Genomic DNA, 14985 nt, shown 5'->3' on the forward strand with positions numbered 1-14985 from the left:
GGGCGGGGGGCGGGGGGCGACCCGCGGCCCTTCATTCCCCGGCCGGCGAAGCGCGACGGCGCTCGGTCGGCAGCGGGTCGGGGCTCCCCGGGGCCCGCAGACCTTCAGCGGTTCAGTTAACGTAACGGGGTGGGGGGGGGAAGGTCGAGGGTTGCCTTGAACCGGCCCAAAAGAGCCGAAGGGGAATTCCCCCCTGCGCTGCGTCCCCCACCGGCCTCCCCTCCCCGTTCCGCGTGGCCAGTTTGCTCTGCGAAACTCTCTGGACGGACCGGGTTGCCGAGGGGGACCGTGCGACCCCCTCCCCAGAAACTCCAGCCCGAGCCGATATTGGCTGAACCAGCCTGGACACCTCCCGGACCGCGTCCCAGAGTGGACGGTTATGAACGGGGGTTCACAACTTCACCCGCCCTTTGATTTCAGCTCTGCCCCGTCCTGGCATGTTGGCTTTTTTGGGCCTGGATGCTTTTCAAAGTTCTTAACCAGCATGATCCAGCAGGGCTATTGGCCTGTTGTAGAAGTGATGTGTATTCCCCCCTCCCCGCCCCCGCCAGGTATGCAGAGTCACCTAGTCCAGCCTCTTGCCAAAGCACCTTCCAGCTGTCATTGACTTTTGGGGGGGGGGGGCTTGCAAGGGAGCAGGTGTCAAAACCCCACACAAACTCCCCCCACCTTTTGCTCTCTGGCAACCAAGCGCTGAGGGCCGCAGCCACCACCTGCCCTAAGTCTCGGCCCTGCTCTGTAGCTCCCAGCCTCCAGGCGATGGATCACATTGGGCTTGGAAGGGACCTCTACCTTTAGGGACTCTCTTACCTGAACTGCTCTGTGGCCCCTGGTCCCCCGGGGCAATGGCTTCCCTTCTGAGGTCCCCCAAAGACCACCCCCTCTCAATGTGCCTCCAGCGAGGACCCTCTTTCCAGCCCCCTCCCCATCCCAAGTTGCCATCCTCTGCTGGGGGGAGGGGGGCTGGGCCCCTACCGCAAGGGGGGCATAGTGATCACATCCCATCATCCAGACTGCACACCAGCAGCATCGCCTTTTAACCGTTGCATCGCCCGGTGTGTGTGTGTGTGTGTGTGTGTGTTTCGTGTTGAGCATCTTTCATGTGCGCCCAGCCAGCCAAGTTGCACAATTCTACGTTCCTGTTTTCTGCCCAGGTGCAGAACTTGACAGCTGTCCCTGTTAACTCGCTTCCTGTTTGTTTCACCCGCTTTTCCGGGCTCTCTTTCTAAACCGCCTTCTCCTCTTCTCAAGTGCCAGATCCCTTCCCACCTTCCGATGGGATTCCTGGTAGATTCTCCTGCTTTTGCCAAGCAGATTACCTAATCCCGCTAAGGTTTGTCCTCTCCAAGGAAGAAGAGGCACCCTCGAGGAGCGCAGAGCCCCGGTGCCCCTCGGCAGCCATCCGTGCCAACCTTTGGCCTCGGCCAAGCCAGCCACGAGAGCAGGATGGTGCAATGGTGAAGGCATTGGGCTAGGAACTGGCAGGTGGTGAGTTCTAGTCCTGCCTTAGGGACACTACAAAGCCAAGTGAGTGGCCAGTCACTCGCTCTCAGCCCTAGGAAGGAGGCAAGGGCAACCCCTTCTGGAAAACCCTGCCCAGAGAACGGCAGGGACTGGCCACGCTGTCTCTGAGACCCAGAACGGAAGGGGGAAATAGCCACCAGGCACGGGATGGGCGCGTTTCTCCGTCCAGATTGCTTGAGAAGCTCATATGGGGCCGGGATTGCAGACCGTACAGGATCCCGGCGTTCAAGCCAACCGCTGTGCCTGAATCTGCTCGCCCTGGTGGTTTCAACCCTGGGACCAGAGAGACCCCACCCCAGCTTAGCCAGAGGAATAAATCCCGCCTGGGACTCACCTGGCCTCTGTGAAGCTCTGCCTGAGAAGGGCTCCTGAGGCCTCTGCCAAGGGCCCTTAGGCTGCCAGCAGGGGTGGGCTTGGAGGTCCAGGCCAGCTGTGGGCCCCCCACCTGAGATCCGGAGTTCTGCAACCGCTTGTTGTGCCTGGGTTCTAGAAGGCTGCCTCCGGAATGCCCGGGCCAGCTGGTCACTGTGGAAACTCCTCTGTCCAGAGCAACAAGGAACCCCTTGGACTGCCACTCCTTGTGCTTGGCCAGTGGCTGCACCCCCCGGAAGATGAGAAAGGCGCCGTGCTAGGAAGGACCCACACGCTGCGCTTGCCCCCCTTGCAGAGCTGATGTGTTTGTCTGAACTGCGCTTCTGCCGGCCTCTCCCCCAGCCCCGCAGCAGCCCTCCCCCAGCAGCCCCCTCCGCCCGGCCGCCAGGGCGCCCCCTCCTGGGCCAGTTCGGGGCCATGAAGAGCTTCTCGAAGCGCGAGGCCGACCGGAGGACGTTCTTGGAGCAGGTCCGGGAAAGCAAGGAGAATGGCTACCTCCTCTCCTCCAAAAAAATCGGGTCGGGGGCTTTCTCCAAAGTCTATCTGGGTTACGCCACCCAGGAGAAAATGATGCAGAACTACAAGCTGGCTTCAGACCTCCGGAATAAGCGGCACTCTATGGTGAGCCCCGGGGGGGGAGGGGGGGCTGCCCTCCTTATGCCCCACTGCCACCTCACCCTCCGCCTCTCGGTAGTTGACCTGGAAGGCAGCTTCGACCTGAGAAAGTTATGCAATAATGGAAAGAGAAGCGTGGGACAACCAGGAGGAGGCTGGCTGGCTGGGTGGACTCATAAGTCGGGGGGGGGGAGGGGGGGCACTGTTGGACCTCCCAAAGAACTCGGTTGGGACGGATCCTCCCGGGGGCCTCTCCGTGAGCCACTGACAGTCAACACAACTCAGTGGCACTTATTCAGCCTGACGGAAGAGTTTCCGGCCATTCAGCCAATGAAGGTGCTGCTGCTGGTGCCGCCGCCCATCGTTCTTGGTTAGAGCTCTCCCGTCCTCCCTGTGGCTCCCCCTCCCCCTCCAAGATCCCCCTTCCCCAAAGGCCCCCTTGAACCAAGTGCTTTCCGGACCGAGATCTCCGCATCTCCAGATCCTTCTCCCAGCCCTTCGTTCAAGGCGGGTCATTCAGGTGAAAGGCATCCCGGACGCTGTGCTGGGCTTTCCCACCTGTCCCGCTGGCTCAAGGAGGCACCATTTTAGGCTTTGGCCGTAGTGGGGGCAGCGGCTCCCTTGGACCAGGTCAGAGGGGGAAATGCCCCGGAATGGACCATCTGCTACTCCGAATGGTTTTCTGTCGTTTCCGGCGTCTGATGATGAGGTCCTCTCACCCAAATCCTCCTGCAGGGGGTTCCGTCCCAGCTTTCTTGGAGCTGGTCCTCTGTCCAGTCTCTCGGGCCCTGACCTGAGCTTGGCCAGCTGGCCGCCTCCCCAGGTTCATCCTCGTTTCATCTGTCCCGCTGATTGGTTGCCCAGAGTCCGCTGGAACGGAGTGGCCGACAAATGTAAATGGAGAATAAATAACCGTAAGGGTTGCCATCCGGGGGGCTGAGATGGTTCTGGGCCACCCTCCATATATGGGCCCGGCTGCATCTCTTGCCTTTTCGAACCCTCAATTGCAAGGAGCCCCGGAGGACGAGGGAAATGGATTATTTGGAGCCTTTCGGAAAGTCCAGGCCAGACCCGCACCCCCCGCCCCACCCCCCGAATCATCCGAGGCTTAGGGGGGTGGAGGGCAGCGGTTCCAGGATGACTCCCAATGTTCCAGCTGCCCCCTTTCTTTCTTCAGGGGTCCTTCTGGTTTGGGGGTTCCAGGTGGCCCATGGGGAGCCTCAGGCTTGACCCCCATCCTATTGAACATCCATGTCGAATGGCCTTGGGCTCCTCCATTTGCTGATGACGCCCGTGATGACACCCAGCTGTGCAGGAGCCGCCTCTGTTGCCTTTTGCATTCTGGGAGTTAAAGTGCACAGGCCTTTTGGAGAAGCACCTTTGAAACCACACACACACACACACACACACACACACACACACACACGTGTGCTGCTTGTGCGCAGCAGATGGGGGTCGCTCTCTTCCACTGGCCCCTTCCTGCATGTCCTTTGCTCCACCCAGGACGGCTTTGCCCCCTTCCTCCAGTTCTGTGCAAAAGCTGCAGGTCCGTTGGAAGAGAGAGGCCGCAAGCAAGCTGCTCTGCCAGAGACCCTCCCGCTCCCTGGTGTTTTTAAAAGCTTTTAAACAGACTAAATATTTGGGTAATTCGATTTACTATTGAAACTGATAGCGTTCCATTTTGGTGCCTCGTTTCTTCTCTTGTTCTGTGGCTCCGGATGTTTTGTTCTGGGGCCGCCAAACCCAATACGATGCTCACGCGCCCTGGTCAGGGGGGTCCTGCTGACCCCTCCACAGCCGAGGACCTTTCCCAGCGCCTCCTTCATGCTCTGCTCTCTCTCCCCGCAGGTGGCTATCAAGATAATTTCAACAGCAGAGGCACCTGTGGAATACACAAAGAAGTTCCTTCCAAGAGAAATCTACTCTCTGAATGTGACTTACAAGCACCTAAATGTGGTGAGTCCCAGCAGGGGAACCCCCAACCCCGATGGGCCTCCTCCGAGGGAAGCACCCCAAGTGGTCCAAAGTGTGTCTGAGGGGCATCGTGTGCAACCCAAGAGGGGATCTGATTCGCAGCACGGAGGCGTTTTCCGAAAAAGCCCCGGAGAAGCCGCTGCTCTGTAGCGACGCATCTCAACTCCAGGGGCTTTCGGGTTGGGTGGACTACAACGCCCACAGCATGCTGGCTTGTGGGATTCCGGGAGGGGGATTCTACCGAGCTGTTACGATTCTACGCAGAGAACCGGCAAATCGTGACCCTGGCTGCCCCCTCCCCACTCTGCCCACCCCTCCCCCGCCCAGTCACTCCTTAAGGTATTTCTCCCCCCCCCCCGATGATCAGCTGTTGCAACGATCAGCTGCGCCGGACTCCGCCTGGCTGTCTTACTGCTTGGCCCAGGCGGCTTCCCTGAGGCCCAGGAGGCCAAAAGGGGCGCGTGCGGTGGTGGCGCTGCACCCCTCCCGGGCTCCGTTTCCTGCCTTCTTGGGCCCCAGGGAAGCTTCCTGGAAGCCAAAACGCCCCCTCCCGAGGCTTTTCTGAGGCCCAGGAAGCACAAAAACCAGGGGAGGGGAGAAGGAGGGAGGCCGTGGGCTCCTGGCTGCAGGCTGACTCAAAGCTCGGCTGCCTTGCAGATCCAGCTCTATGAGATGTATCGGAATAGCAAGCGCACCTACCTGGTGCTGGAGTTGGCCTCCCGTGGGGACCTCCTGGAGCACATCAACGCCACCTCTGACCGCAGGGAGTACCCAGGCCTGGAGGAGGAGGAGGCACGGAGGCTTTTCCGACAGATTGTCAGCGCTGTCGCCCATTGTCACAATGTTGGCATTGTCCACAGGTGAGACAAGCGGGCGGGCCCAAGGAAGAGATGCCATGGCAGGGCGGGGGAGATGGTGGCATGTGCCAGGTGTCCTACGAGGCCAGAAGCCTCTCCAGAAACAGCAGCAGGAGCTGGTCAGGACCTGGTTGGCATCCGCTCCCAGGAACCAGAGCCAGGCGGGGGGCGGGGGCAGGAAACACAGCGCAAGAAGCAACCGCAGGCAACACAATGCTTGTTGCTCAGGGCTACAATCTAGAGCAGGACTCTTGGAGAAGCCACAGAGGGGCAAGATCATCCTCTCCCTCTAACGGGGGTGGGGAGGGGAGCAAACAGGTCCCAGCGCATCAGCTGGTGGCCTGGAAATCTCCACGCAAAAAACCATCCCACAGAAGCAGGAAGAGCATCCAGGAGGGCAGGTGGTGCCTAACAGGCCGCCTTTTCTCCGAATTGTTTCATGTAATTGCCAGGTGGAGATAAAGTTACCGATAAATGGAGAACTTTAGCCATTCTGACGGGGAGGCAAACTCTGCATTAGTGGATTCTAGTCTAGTATTGGTTGAATTATGTCTTGGAGATCACTATCAGAAATGTTTTAAAAAGCACAGAAATTCAGGACAGCTAGAAGCATCGCTTTACGCCAAAGAGGACTTAAGTAGCCAAGTTTGAATTGTTTTAAAAAGAAACAAGAGAACTCTGTGGTGAATCTGACTTTACAGAAGAGGTAGAGTCATGGGATAGGACTACAGCAGGGGTGGGCAAACTACGGCCCGCGGGCCACATCCGGCCCGTTGGTCTGTCCACCCGGCCCTCCCCTGAAAAAAAATCGCGGGACCTGGCATATTGCCCTGCGCCGCGTGGCCCCCAAAGCTGCAAAACAGTGTGGAGTGCTCTCGGGGTAGGAAAGAAAAGAAGAACTTTGCAAAGGCCTCAGCTGGGAGTTCGAAATCACCTTCGAGTGCGACCTCTCCGAAGGTGAGTCCCCGCCGATCCCCCTTTTTTTTTCGGGGCTTCCAGGCTTAAACTTTGCAAAGGCAAAGTTTGCAGGCGGGAGGGTCTTCCCAACGAGGAGCAGGAAGGGTTCCACCTGGCGGGTGGGTGGGCTGCTTGGAGCCACCTAAAGCTAGGCCGCTGCTGGTGGAGCATTGCCCGGCCTTGGTGCCCCGTTTCCTGGCTCGGCGGGCCTGCTTGGGCGGCACTTTAAAAGCCCTCCTCGCGTACATGCCCGACGAGCTGCTCACCACGACGGCAGCTCCCAGCACCCGAGAAACTTCCCAGCAACTTGTGGCTTGCTTTTTCCTCTCAGGCGCTCACGCCTGGCCCTGAGCCACGCGGCGGAGGGGAAGCCCGACAGGCGGGCAGGCTGTTTGGAGGCGGAGACCCGGCGGCGCTCTGGAGCTTCCCCTCTGCTGTGCGGCTCGGGGCCAGGCGTGAGCGCCCGCGAGTTAAAGGAAGCCGAAAGTTGCTGGGAAGTTGCTCGGTTTGGGGCTTCCAGGCTTAAACTTTGCAAAGGCAAAGTTTGCAGGCGGGAGCGTCTTCCTGCCGAGGAGCGGGAAGGTTCCACCCAGCGGGCGGGCGGGCTTCTTGGAGGATGCGACCCGGCGGCGCTCCGGGCTTCCCCTCCGCTGCGCGGCTTGGGGCCAGGTGCAAGCGCCTGAGAGGAAAAAGCAAGCCGCAAGTTGCTGGGAAGTTGCTCGGGTGCTGGGAGCCGCCATCGTGGTGAGCGGCTCGTTGGGCACATACGCGAGGAGGAGGGCTTTTAAAGTGCCGCCCGAGCAGGACCGCCGAGCCGGGAAATGGGGCACCAAGGCAGGGCATGGCTCCACCAGCAGCGACCTAGGTTTAGGTGGGCTTGGATGCCCCTGAGTGTGGTTTGCTGTTTGTTCTCTCCTGGGACTCGCATTTGGAAAGCGTGGAAAGTAGTAGCAGGAGCAGCCGCAGTGTTACTTTATCTTATATATAATATATATATATGTATATTATATATATATTATGTATAATATAATATATATATATATATATTATAAAGGGCCCATTATAAAATGCAGCAAATTATATATAAGAATATATAAGCCCAGAATTCTGGTCGCAAGCCACGATGGTCATAAGCCAAGTCACCCCATAACCCCTGTGTTATATGATTATTTTTACAATGGTGGCGAAGCTAGGCAGGTGGGGGGGCAAATCCTGGGTTTTCTGTCTTCTGCACAGTAGTGGATTTATAAGCTGTGCAGATGCAGATAGATAAACTCAACAAGACATCCATAACAAAGTACATTTATTGGTTCATCAGGTATCTTCATAACTCACATTTGTGATGAAGTTCTTCTTTAATGACCAATCCTTTGCATATCTGCCTTGTAGTAAAAGATGGTTATCTCCTAACCCATCTCGTAGCGATAGAAAGCAACTGCCATGAGTTAGGGAGTTCAGGCAAAAGTGAGGGAAACTCCCCCAACCCATCGAGGGTCAAACCAATCAGGATTACAGATGTGGCCACGTGACATGAACTACATTTCCCAGGATGCCTTTAACTACGTTTATCATGATGCATTCCCTTAAGGAGACAGCTCGCAATTACTACCTAACTATCCAATTCCCATACACTGGCTGGACAGCACACTGGGCAAAACCGTCCCCTGTTCTGGCTGAATAAGCAAGTGAAGATGCACCCATGCTGGTCGACAAATGGGACTCTTCTTCTCTCTCCTACAGAGATTTGAAGTGTGAGAACATTTTATTGGATGAACGTGGCTTCATTAAACTGACCGGTGAGTTTCCTTCCTGGAAGAGAGGAGAATGGGGTGGCCTCCTCCTGCCAACGGTAGCATAAGGGTTGAGGCAGGATTGCAGAGCAGCGCAGAGCAGCCCCAGGGGTCAACCTGGTGCCCTCCCCAGATGAGCCCAAATGATCCGGGCTCCCTACATCAAGCTGCGGTTGTCTTTAAGTGCAGAACGGTTTTCCCGCCGTTCTCTCCCCCGGGCCGTTTGCAAGACACGATCCAGTCCCAAAGGAAGTTAATTAGTCTGTGAAGGGCTGTGGACTTGGGGCACGTAGAGGCACCCTCACCTCCTCCCCGGTCCAGGTTAACATCTCAAGAGTTATCATCTCAGTATCTGAGGGGGTCCCCAAAGAGGAGGGGGTCAGTCTATTCCCTAAAGCAGGGGTCTCCAACCTTGGCCCCTTTAAGCCTGGAGGTCTTTGCAGCAAAGCTGGCTGGGAGAATTCTGGGAGTTGAAATCCTCCAGGCTTAAAGTGGCCAAGGCTGGGGAGCCCCAAAGCCCCCGAAGGCAGAAGAAACATGAGATGGAAACTAACCAAGGGAAGAAGCAACCTAGAGCTAAGGAGAAATTGCCCCCCCCCGAGGTTATGGGGGATCCATCACGGGGGGTTTTCAAGAAGAGGTTGGTCAGCCATTTGTCTGGAAGTGGTCCAGGGTCTCCTATTTGAGTAAGGAGTTGGACTAGAAGACCTCCAAGGTCCCTTCCCCTCCGTCGTTCTGTAACGCTAGTGTTTCGCCCACGCCTCTCTTCCACTGGCGCTTGATTGCGCTGCACCCTGCCATGCGCCCTCGTTTCTCCTTGTCCAGGGGTGCCAAACTCGCCGGATGCATCACACGCTGGCCACGCCCAAGCCCGGTGTAGCGAAGGGGGGGGGAAGCCGCAATGCATCACGTGACGATGGGAGTTTGGCACCCCTGTCCGAGTCTGCCGCTCTTATACCTGGGGAGAAATTTACCTGCTTTGTGCGGCGGGGGGGCTGGGCTCAGGGCTGACGTCTCTCCCTCCTTGCAGATTTTGGCTTTGCCAACCGCTACTCCTTGAAGAATTCACTAATGAGCACCTTCTGTGGCTCTGTGGCTTACACTGCCCCCGAAATCCTCATGAGCAAGAAGTACAATGGGGAGCTGGCTGACCTGTGGAGCCTGTAAGCACAGCGGGGGTGGGGCCCGGCGTGACCAGGGCCTGGGCTGACCCAGGGGCCCCTCCTGACCGCATCCTCTCGTGCAGCGGGGTCATCCTCTACGCCATGGTGACAGGGAAGCTCCCCTTCAAGGAGCGCCAGCCACACAAGATGATCCACGTCATCAAGCAAGGCCTGGCCTTCCGGCAGCCCATCTCGCCAGGTACGAGGGACGTCCCGCCCCGCCCCCGTCGTCCCCATCTGCCCCACCCAGCGAACGGGGACGGACTCTGCCTGGGCCCACAACCCGTGCCCAGGCACAGCAGCGTTGGCGGAGGACAGGGCGCCTCCCGCTGGCTCTTCCCGCTGCTGCCAGAGGTGGGTTTGGGCTAAGACCCATAAGTGACGCTGGTCCTTGGCAACCCCATCAAAGCCCCGGGGAGAGGCGGAAGCTGGCCCTGAGGCAGAGGGGCAGGGCTCTGGTCTGCTGGGGGCCTGCAAAGCCCAGGGATTCCCCCCAAGGAGGGGGCTGCAGGGCCAGAGGGTCAGACTGGCTCTGGCCGGTCCTGCCACAGCCCCTGCTGGTCAGTACATTTGGTGGGAGCAGGGAGATCCTGGGGCAAGTGCTCTTCCTCCCCCAGCGGGGTCCCTGCTCCCCCCCGTCTGCTGACAGTTAGCAACAGCTCCCCCAGAGAGGTGGGGGGCACGGAGCAGAGCCCCACAGCCCCCGAGACCCCTGACTGCCACGGGGTGGGGGGAGAGGGCTTGGCTTGGTCTGTGCTTTGGAGCAGGTTCTGCCAGTGGGACGTCGCGGTGGAGAGGCACAAGAAGAAAGCTCCAAGCAGCTGCACTGGGGTGGTGGTGGGGGGTCCTGAGCTCCAGGCCCAGAGGGGCTTTTCCAAAAGGCAGATGGACTTTCTCTGGTTTCTTTTTTCTTTTTTCCCTTTGAAAGTGTTTTGCTTCTAAGAAACAGAAAGTTTTCAAAGGGAAAAACTGAGAGAGTCCAGTTGCCTTTTGGAAAAGCCCCCCTGGGACAACCTCGACCTGGAGGGCGGAGAATCTAGCCCTGAATTCCAGCTGCTGGGAAGGTGTGCAGGAAGCGCCAGCTGAGCCCAGGCCAGCCTGCCGTTCTGAGCAGAGGAACCTCCTGACAGGGAGAGCAGTGAACGGACGTTGTAGGAGCTTCATCATCCTTGGAAGCCTTCAAGAAGAGACTGGACTGCCCTCTGTCAGAGATGGTGTAGGGTCTCTTGCTTGGGGGGGGTTGGACTAGATGACCTCCAAGGTCCCTTCCAACTCTGTAATATCGCCCAGGATTAGCAGTCTCCTCCCTCTCCCTCCCCGCTGCCTCTCCCTCTCTCCAGAATGCCAGAATCTCATTGAGGGCCTGTTGCAGCTGAAGCCGGCGGCCCGCCTGGGGTTGCAGCAGGTGGCCACCCACCGCTGGATGCTCCCGGCTACCTCCGCCATCTTCCACCGGGTGATGAGCTCCATGGGAGTCCATCCGGAGTGCTCCGTGGGCCAAGAAAAGCCTCAGGCGGCATCAGGTACCAGAGGGGCGTCCGGAGCGGCGGGTCCCGCTGGGCAAAGGGGGCCTCCTTCCAGCGCCGGTCGGGGGCGGGAGGGCCGGGCTTCCCAGGCCCACCCCCCGACGGGGCCGGCAGCGCTCCCGGGCCGTGACCGGTCGCCCCTCCCCTCCGTCTCGTTGCAGGCGAGGTTGGCGGCCCGTCGGCCCAGCTGCCGGACCTCGAGAGCCCCGCCAAGAGCGCGGAGGGCCCGGGCAAGGAGAGCAAGGTCCTGCCGCCGGCGCGCGCCTCCTCGGCCGCGGGAGCCTTCCCGGTCCGGGCCAAGGCCGAGAAGAAGAGCCCACCGGTCACGCCGGCCAATTGCGTGCTGCAGCTGCCCTCGCCGCGCAAGACGGAGCGCCCGCCGCGCCTCTCGCTCTACCGGCCCAGCCTGCTGACCACCCTGCAGCCCTTCCACCACCTGCCCAACTTCCGCAAGCCCGGCTCGGGCTTCTCGGCCAGCGCCTACGTGACCAGCAAGCGGCTCGGGGAGAAGGCGCCCGCCCGCGCCGCCGGCCTGGGCAGCGCCTCGGCCAGCCTCTCCAAGCAAGTGCACTCCCTCTACAGCATGACGCCCTGCCCGTGACGCGCCCGCCCGACGCCCGGCCCGAGAGCAGCAGCCACGGCCGCCCGGCCCGGCCCAGCGCCCGGGACCGCCCCCGCCGCCGCCGGACGAGCCCATTAAAGCTTATTCAGAGTCGCCCGGGCTGCTGCCTGCTGCGATGCGCGCGCCCCGCGGCGGCCCCGGACCTGAGAGGCGGCTGGCCGCGCCCCGGCGCCGCTCTTCGCCCGTCGGCACGCGCGCTTCTCCGCTGTTTCTGCATATACATCCGTGTACCGTTGCTTTGTGTGCGGCTGCTGCTGTCTGACGCCCGTTCCTCCCCCGCTGGAGCCCAGCCGCCGCCCGGCCCTCTCTCCCCCCCCTCGCGGCTCTTCCTAGGCAGAGCGGACAGTGGGGTCCTTCGTCCCCCTCCAACCCCACCCGGAGCTCGGCTCCAGCCCCAACTTCAAGCTGGCTGTCCCATCTCTTCGCCTGCTGCGCCCCCCACCCCTGCTTTCACAAAAGGGGATGGGGCTTTCCCTCATACCCCCCCCCTCATGGTTTGGGGGTCCCATCTAAGCCAGCCTGCTCCAAGCATGCCCCTCCCCCCAATCCAGGGCTTCTGGAGCCCAAGTATCCCTTCATGGGCCCAAACTGACACACACACACACACCCCCGCAGAACCACCCAGGAAAGCTGTGCCTGGCCTTCTGTCTCCCAAGCGCCAGAGACCTTCCCCTGCTGGGTCCACCCTCCCCACCCTGGCCCTGGGGGGGGGTGGGGAGTCTCCAGCAGGGGCCAACAGCAAAGGTCTCGGCTGGCTGGATTCCTGCCCTGAAAGCAGTCAGGGTCCCCACCTTGCCCCCCTTTACCCCCTGTGCCCGGTTTCAATGGCAACTGGTACTCCTGCCCCTTCCGGAGAGCAGAGGGCTGCCTCCCCCTCAAGCAGAGCGGGCAGCCAGGAGACCCGCCCCCTCCCCCTGCAGATCAGAGAGAGTGCCCACCCAAGCTCCCTCACCTCCTGTGCCCCTACAACACGGGACCAGGGGTAGCTAGAAGCACCTGGGGCAGTTGCCCACTTCCCTGAGCGAGGCAGGAGGTCCGAGGCAGGAGGAAAAGTGCCCCGCAGCCTTTATTGAGGGGAGCCCCAGCCCCCCACTTTCCCTCCCCTCTTCCTGGGACCGGAGGGATGCCAGCTCTCGCTTGCCCAGGCTGCAGGGTAATGGCCTTCAGGGGACCCTCAGTCTCGAGGCTGTGCCAAGGAGCACCTTTGGCAGCCAAGGAGGGGCTGGGATTTTGGTGCCCAAACGCCAAGACCAGCCACAAAGAAGGAAGTTCTTTCTCGCTCACCGCTGGGGGCTCCTTCCACTTTCATACAAGTCTTCCCAGCAAGGCCTCCTCCTCCTCCTCCTCCTCCTCCTGCTGCTGGTCCAGGCGCTGCAGCTGCTCCTCCACCTCTGAGGGGATCTTCACCTCCAGCAGGTTTTCCATCCCAGCCTCGGGCTCATCCCCAATCAGGACCTGTTCAGGGCAAGCCGGCTGAGGCCCCAATTCCCCCCCACCTCCCCCCATGAGGGGAGGGTCCAGAGGCCCACTTGGCTCCCCACTCACCTGGATCAGCTTTTCACAGGCAGCGCGGACCCCACGGTCCTCTTCCCACCTGTGCAACTCTCGCAGGACAAAGTAGGTGCCCTTCTCTCGCACCAGGAGCCGCCCCGGTTTGGTGGCTGTGAGCTGTCAAGTGGGGGGGGGGGTCACTAGCTGCGGGGCCTCCTACGGGGAAGCCATTGGCCTGGAGTGCATCCCACGTCTCCGGGAGGGTGAAAGGAGGCCTTTGTTGGGGGAGAAAACCTCGGGATGTCTTGCCCAGGGGTCAGAAAGGGAATACAGCAGCCTGGCTTGGTGGGGTGGGGGGTAGGAACCAGCCTGGGTCTTCCAGGCCTCCCCTTTGCCATCCAACCCCACAGTACAGCTGATGCAGGCAAGCAAGCAAGCCGGCCAGGGGGCCAAGCCTTTTTTCTGGAGCGGCGCACCATGTGCAGAATGGGACACACTGGGGGCAGACTTGATTCCTCCAGACATCTGGGTGGTAATCCGAGGGGGCCCTGTGGCCCAGAGGAAGCCACTTCCAGGGCCCACTTGGCAGTTTCCGGGGCCCAGAGCAGCCCCCAGGGACCCTCCCCTCACCCGACCTGCCCACCTACCAGCAGAAGGGTCTCCAGGAGCATCTGCCGGATGTCAGCTTCCGGCTCCCGCTGCTTCTCAGCCGGCAAGTACTGCAGATCCAGGGGCAGCCCTGGGGGTTCAGGGAGGGAGGGGGCTCAGTCCAGGCAGACCCCCAAGCGTCCCTGTTCCTGCACTCCCCCCCTCCCGCGGGAGGCACCCACTTTCCATCTCGTCCTCCGGGAACTCCTCGGGGCCGGCCAAGGGCAGGAGAAGGAAGGGCAGGAGGTCCACTTGCTCGCTCAGCAGCCACTCGTGGTGCCCTGGAAGGCAGAAGACGCCCGTGACCCCGAGGCCGGACCGGCGCCCCCCCCCCGAGCCGAAGCGGGGCCGGCGACACTCACGGGGGTCGAAGCAGCAGTTCCGCAGCGTCCCGGCCACGCCGCGCCGCCGGGCCGCCGAGCCCGCGTCTTGCATGAAGGGCAGCAGCCTCCGCACGGCGCCCCTGCGGGAAGAGCCGCTCAGCGCCGTGCCTGGCGGGTCCGGGGCCCCCGGCCGCCCCGGCCCCCGCCCTCCCGGCCCCTCACCCGGAGCGCTCCAGCAGGGCGTCGCGGACCTCCGGCAGCTGGCTCAGGTTGCCCAGCAGCGCGCCCAGCTGGTGCCAGGGCGCCCCCGGCCGCGGGTCCTGGGCGCAGAAGGCCTCCAGCAGCGGCCCCAGCCCCGCGACCCCGCCGCCCCGCCGCCGCAGCTCGGCCAGCAGCTCCCGGCAGGGCCCCTCCTCGCGCGAGCAGTTGGCCAGGAGCGCGCAGGCCAGGCCGGGCAGCGGGAAGGCGGGGTCGAGCAGGCGGCGCAGCAGGTCCGGCAGCCCCGCCCGCAGCGCCCCGGCCGCCCCGGCTCCGCCGCCAGGTTGAGCAGCGCGTGGAAGGCCGGCTCGGCCAGCTCCGGCCTCGGCTCGCCGGTCAGCGCCAGCAGCGCCGCCAGGAGGTCCGGCCGGGCCAGCAGGAGGCGGCGGCCCTCGGCGCCCCCGTCAGCCCCAGCACGAAGCGCAGCGCGCGGCCCTTCAGGTCCCCGCGGGCCTCGGGCCGGAGGAAGCCCAGCAGCTCCTGCGCCTGCCGCTCGTCCATGCTGCGCGGCGGCCGCCGCCGCCGCTTCCGCGATCGCCCGGCTCCGCCAATCCGCGCCCGGGGCTGGAGCGCGAGCGGGCACGAAGAGCGCCGGAGCCAATGGGAAGCGGCCTTCTGGAGCAGCGCCTCTCGGGAGTTGGAGTCCGGCCGCATCCTCGGCGGGAGTTCCTCGGAGGCTCCTCCTGCCCGCTTTCCCGGGTGGATTCCCAGAGGAGTCCGCCCCGCTCCCGCTGAAACAGGCCTCTCCGACCTGGCTGGGGAATTCTGGGAGTTGAAGTCCGCCAGACTTAAAGTGGCCAAGGCTGGAGAGCCCTGGCAGCAACCTCTGCTCCTCCAGCCAAGACTTCCTTGGCCGCTGGGAGGC

At 61.8% G+C, this 14985-nt stretch overlaps 2 protein-coding genes and 1 long non-coding RNA gene across 3 annotated transcripts; 1 reads left to right on the forward strand and 2 right to left on the reverse strand.

The window, feature by feature from the left end:
• The first annotated feature begins 1189 nt into the window (after positions 1-1189).
• On the forward strand, positions 1190-11383 carry LOC113450617 (testis-specific serine/threonine-protein kinase 5-like). The gene is made up of 8 exons (XM_026721868.2): positions 1190-2517; positions 4360-4467; positions 5143-5345; positions 8040-8095; positions 9120-9252; positions 9336-9451; positions 10593-10775; positions 10940-11383. Exons 1-8 carry the CDS (start codon positions 2197-2199, stop codon positions 11377-11379), a joined length of 1560 nt encoding a protein of 519 aa, XP_026577653.2. The 5' UTR covers positions 1190-2196; the 3' UTR covers positions 11380-11383.
• On the reverse strand, positions 7586-14935 carry LOC148126503 (uncharacterized). The gene is made up of 2 exons (XR_015743345.1): positions 14872-14935; positions 7586-8537 (listed from the first exon to the last, which is right to left on the reverse strand). It is a non-coding gene; the product is annotated as an uncharacterized LOC148126503 (long non-coding RNA).
• On the reverse strand, positions 12449-14636 carry HGH1 (HGH1 cochaperone). The gene is given in 8 exon segments (XM_026721879.2): positions 12449-12855; positions 12946-13068; positions 13539-13630; positions 13722-13820; positions 13902-14002; positions 14085-14385; positions 14388-14525; positions 14528-14636. Coding segments are annotated over 8 exon segments (1098 nt in total). The 5' UTR covers positions 14622-14636; the 3' UTR covers positions 12449-12705.
• Positions 14936-14985: the final 50 nt, after the last annotated feature.

Source organism: Pseudonaja textilis, chromosome 3 (genome assembly GCF_049901715.1).
Source record: "Pseudonaja textilis isolate UNSWEBS1 chromosome 3, rPseTex1.2, whole genome shotgun sequence".
Taxonomy (NCBI): domain Eukaryota; kingdom Metazoa; phylum Chordata; class Lepidosauria; order Squamata; family Elapidae; genus Pseudonaja; species Pseudonaja textilis.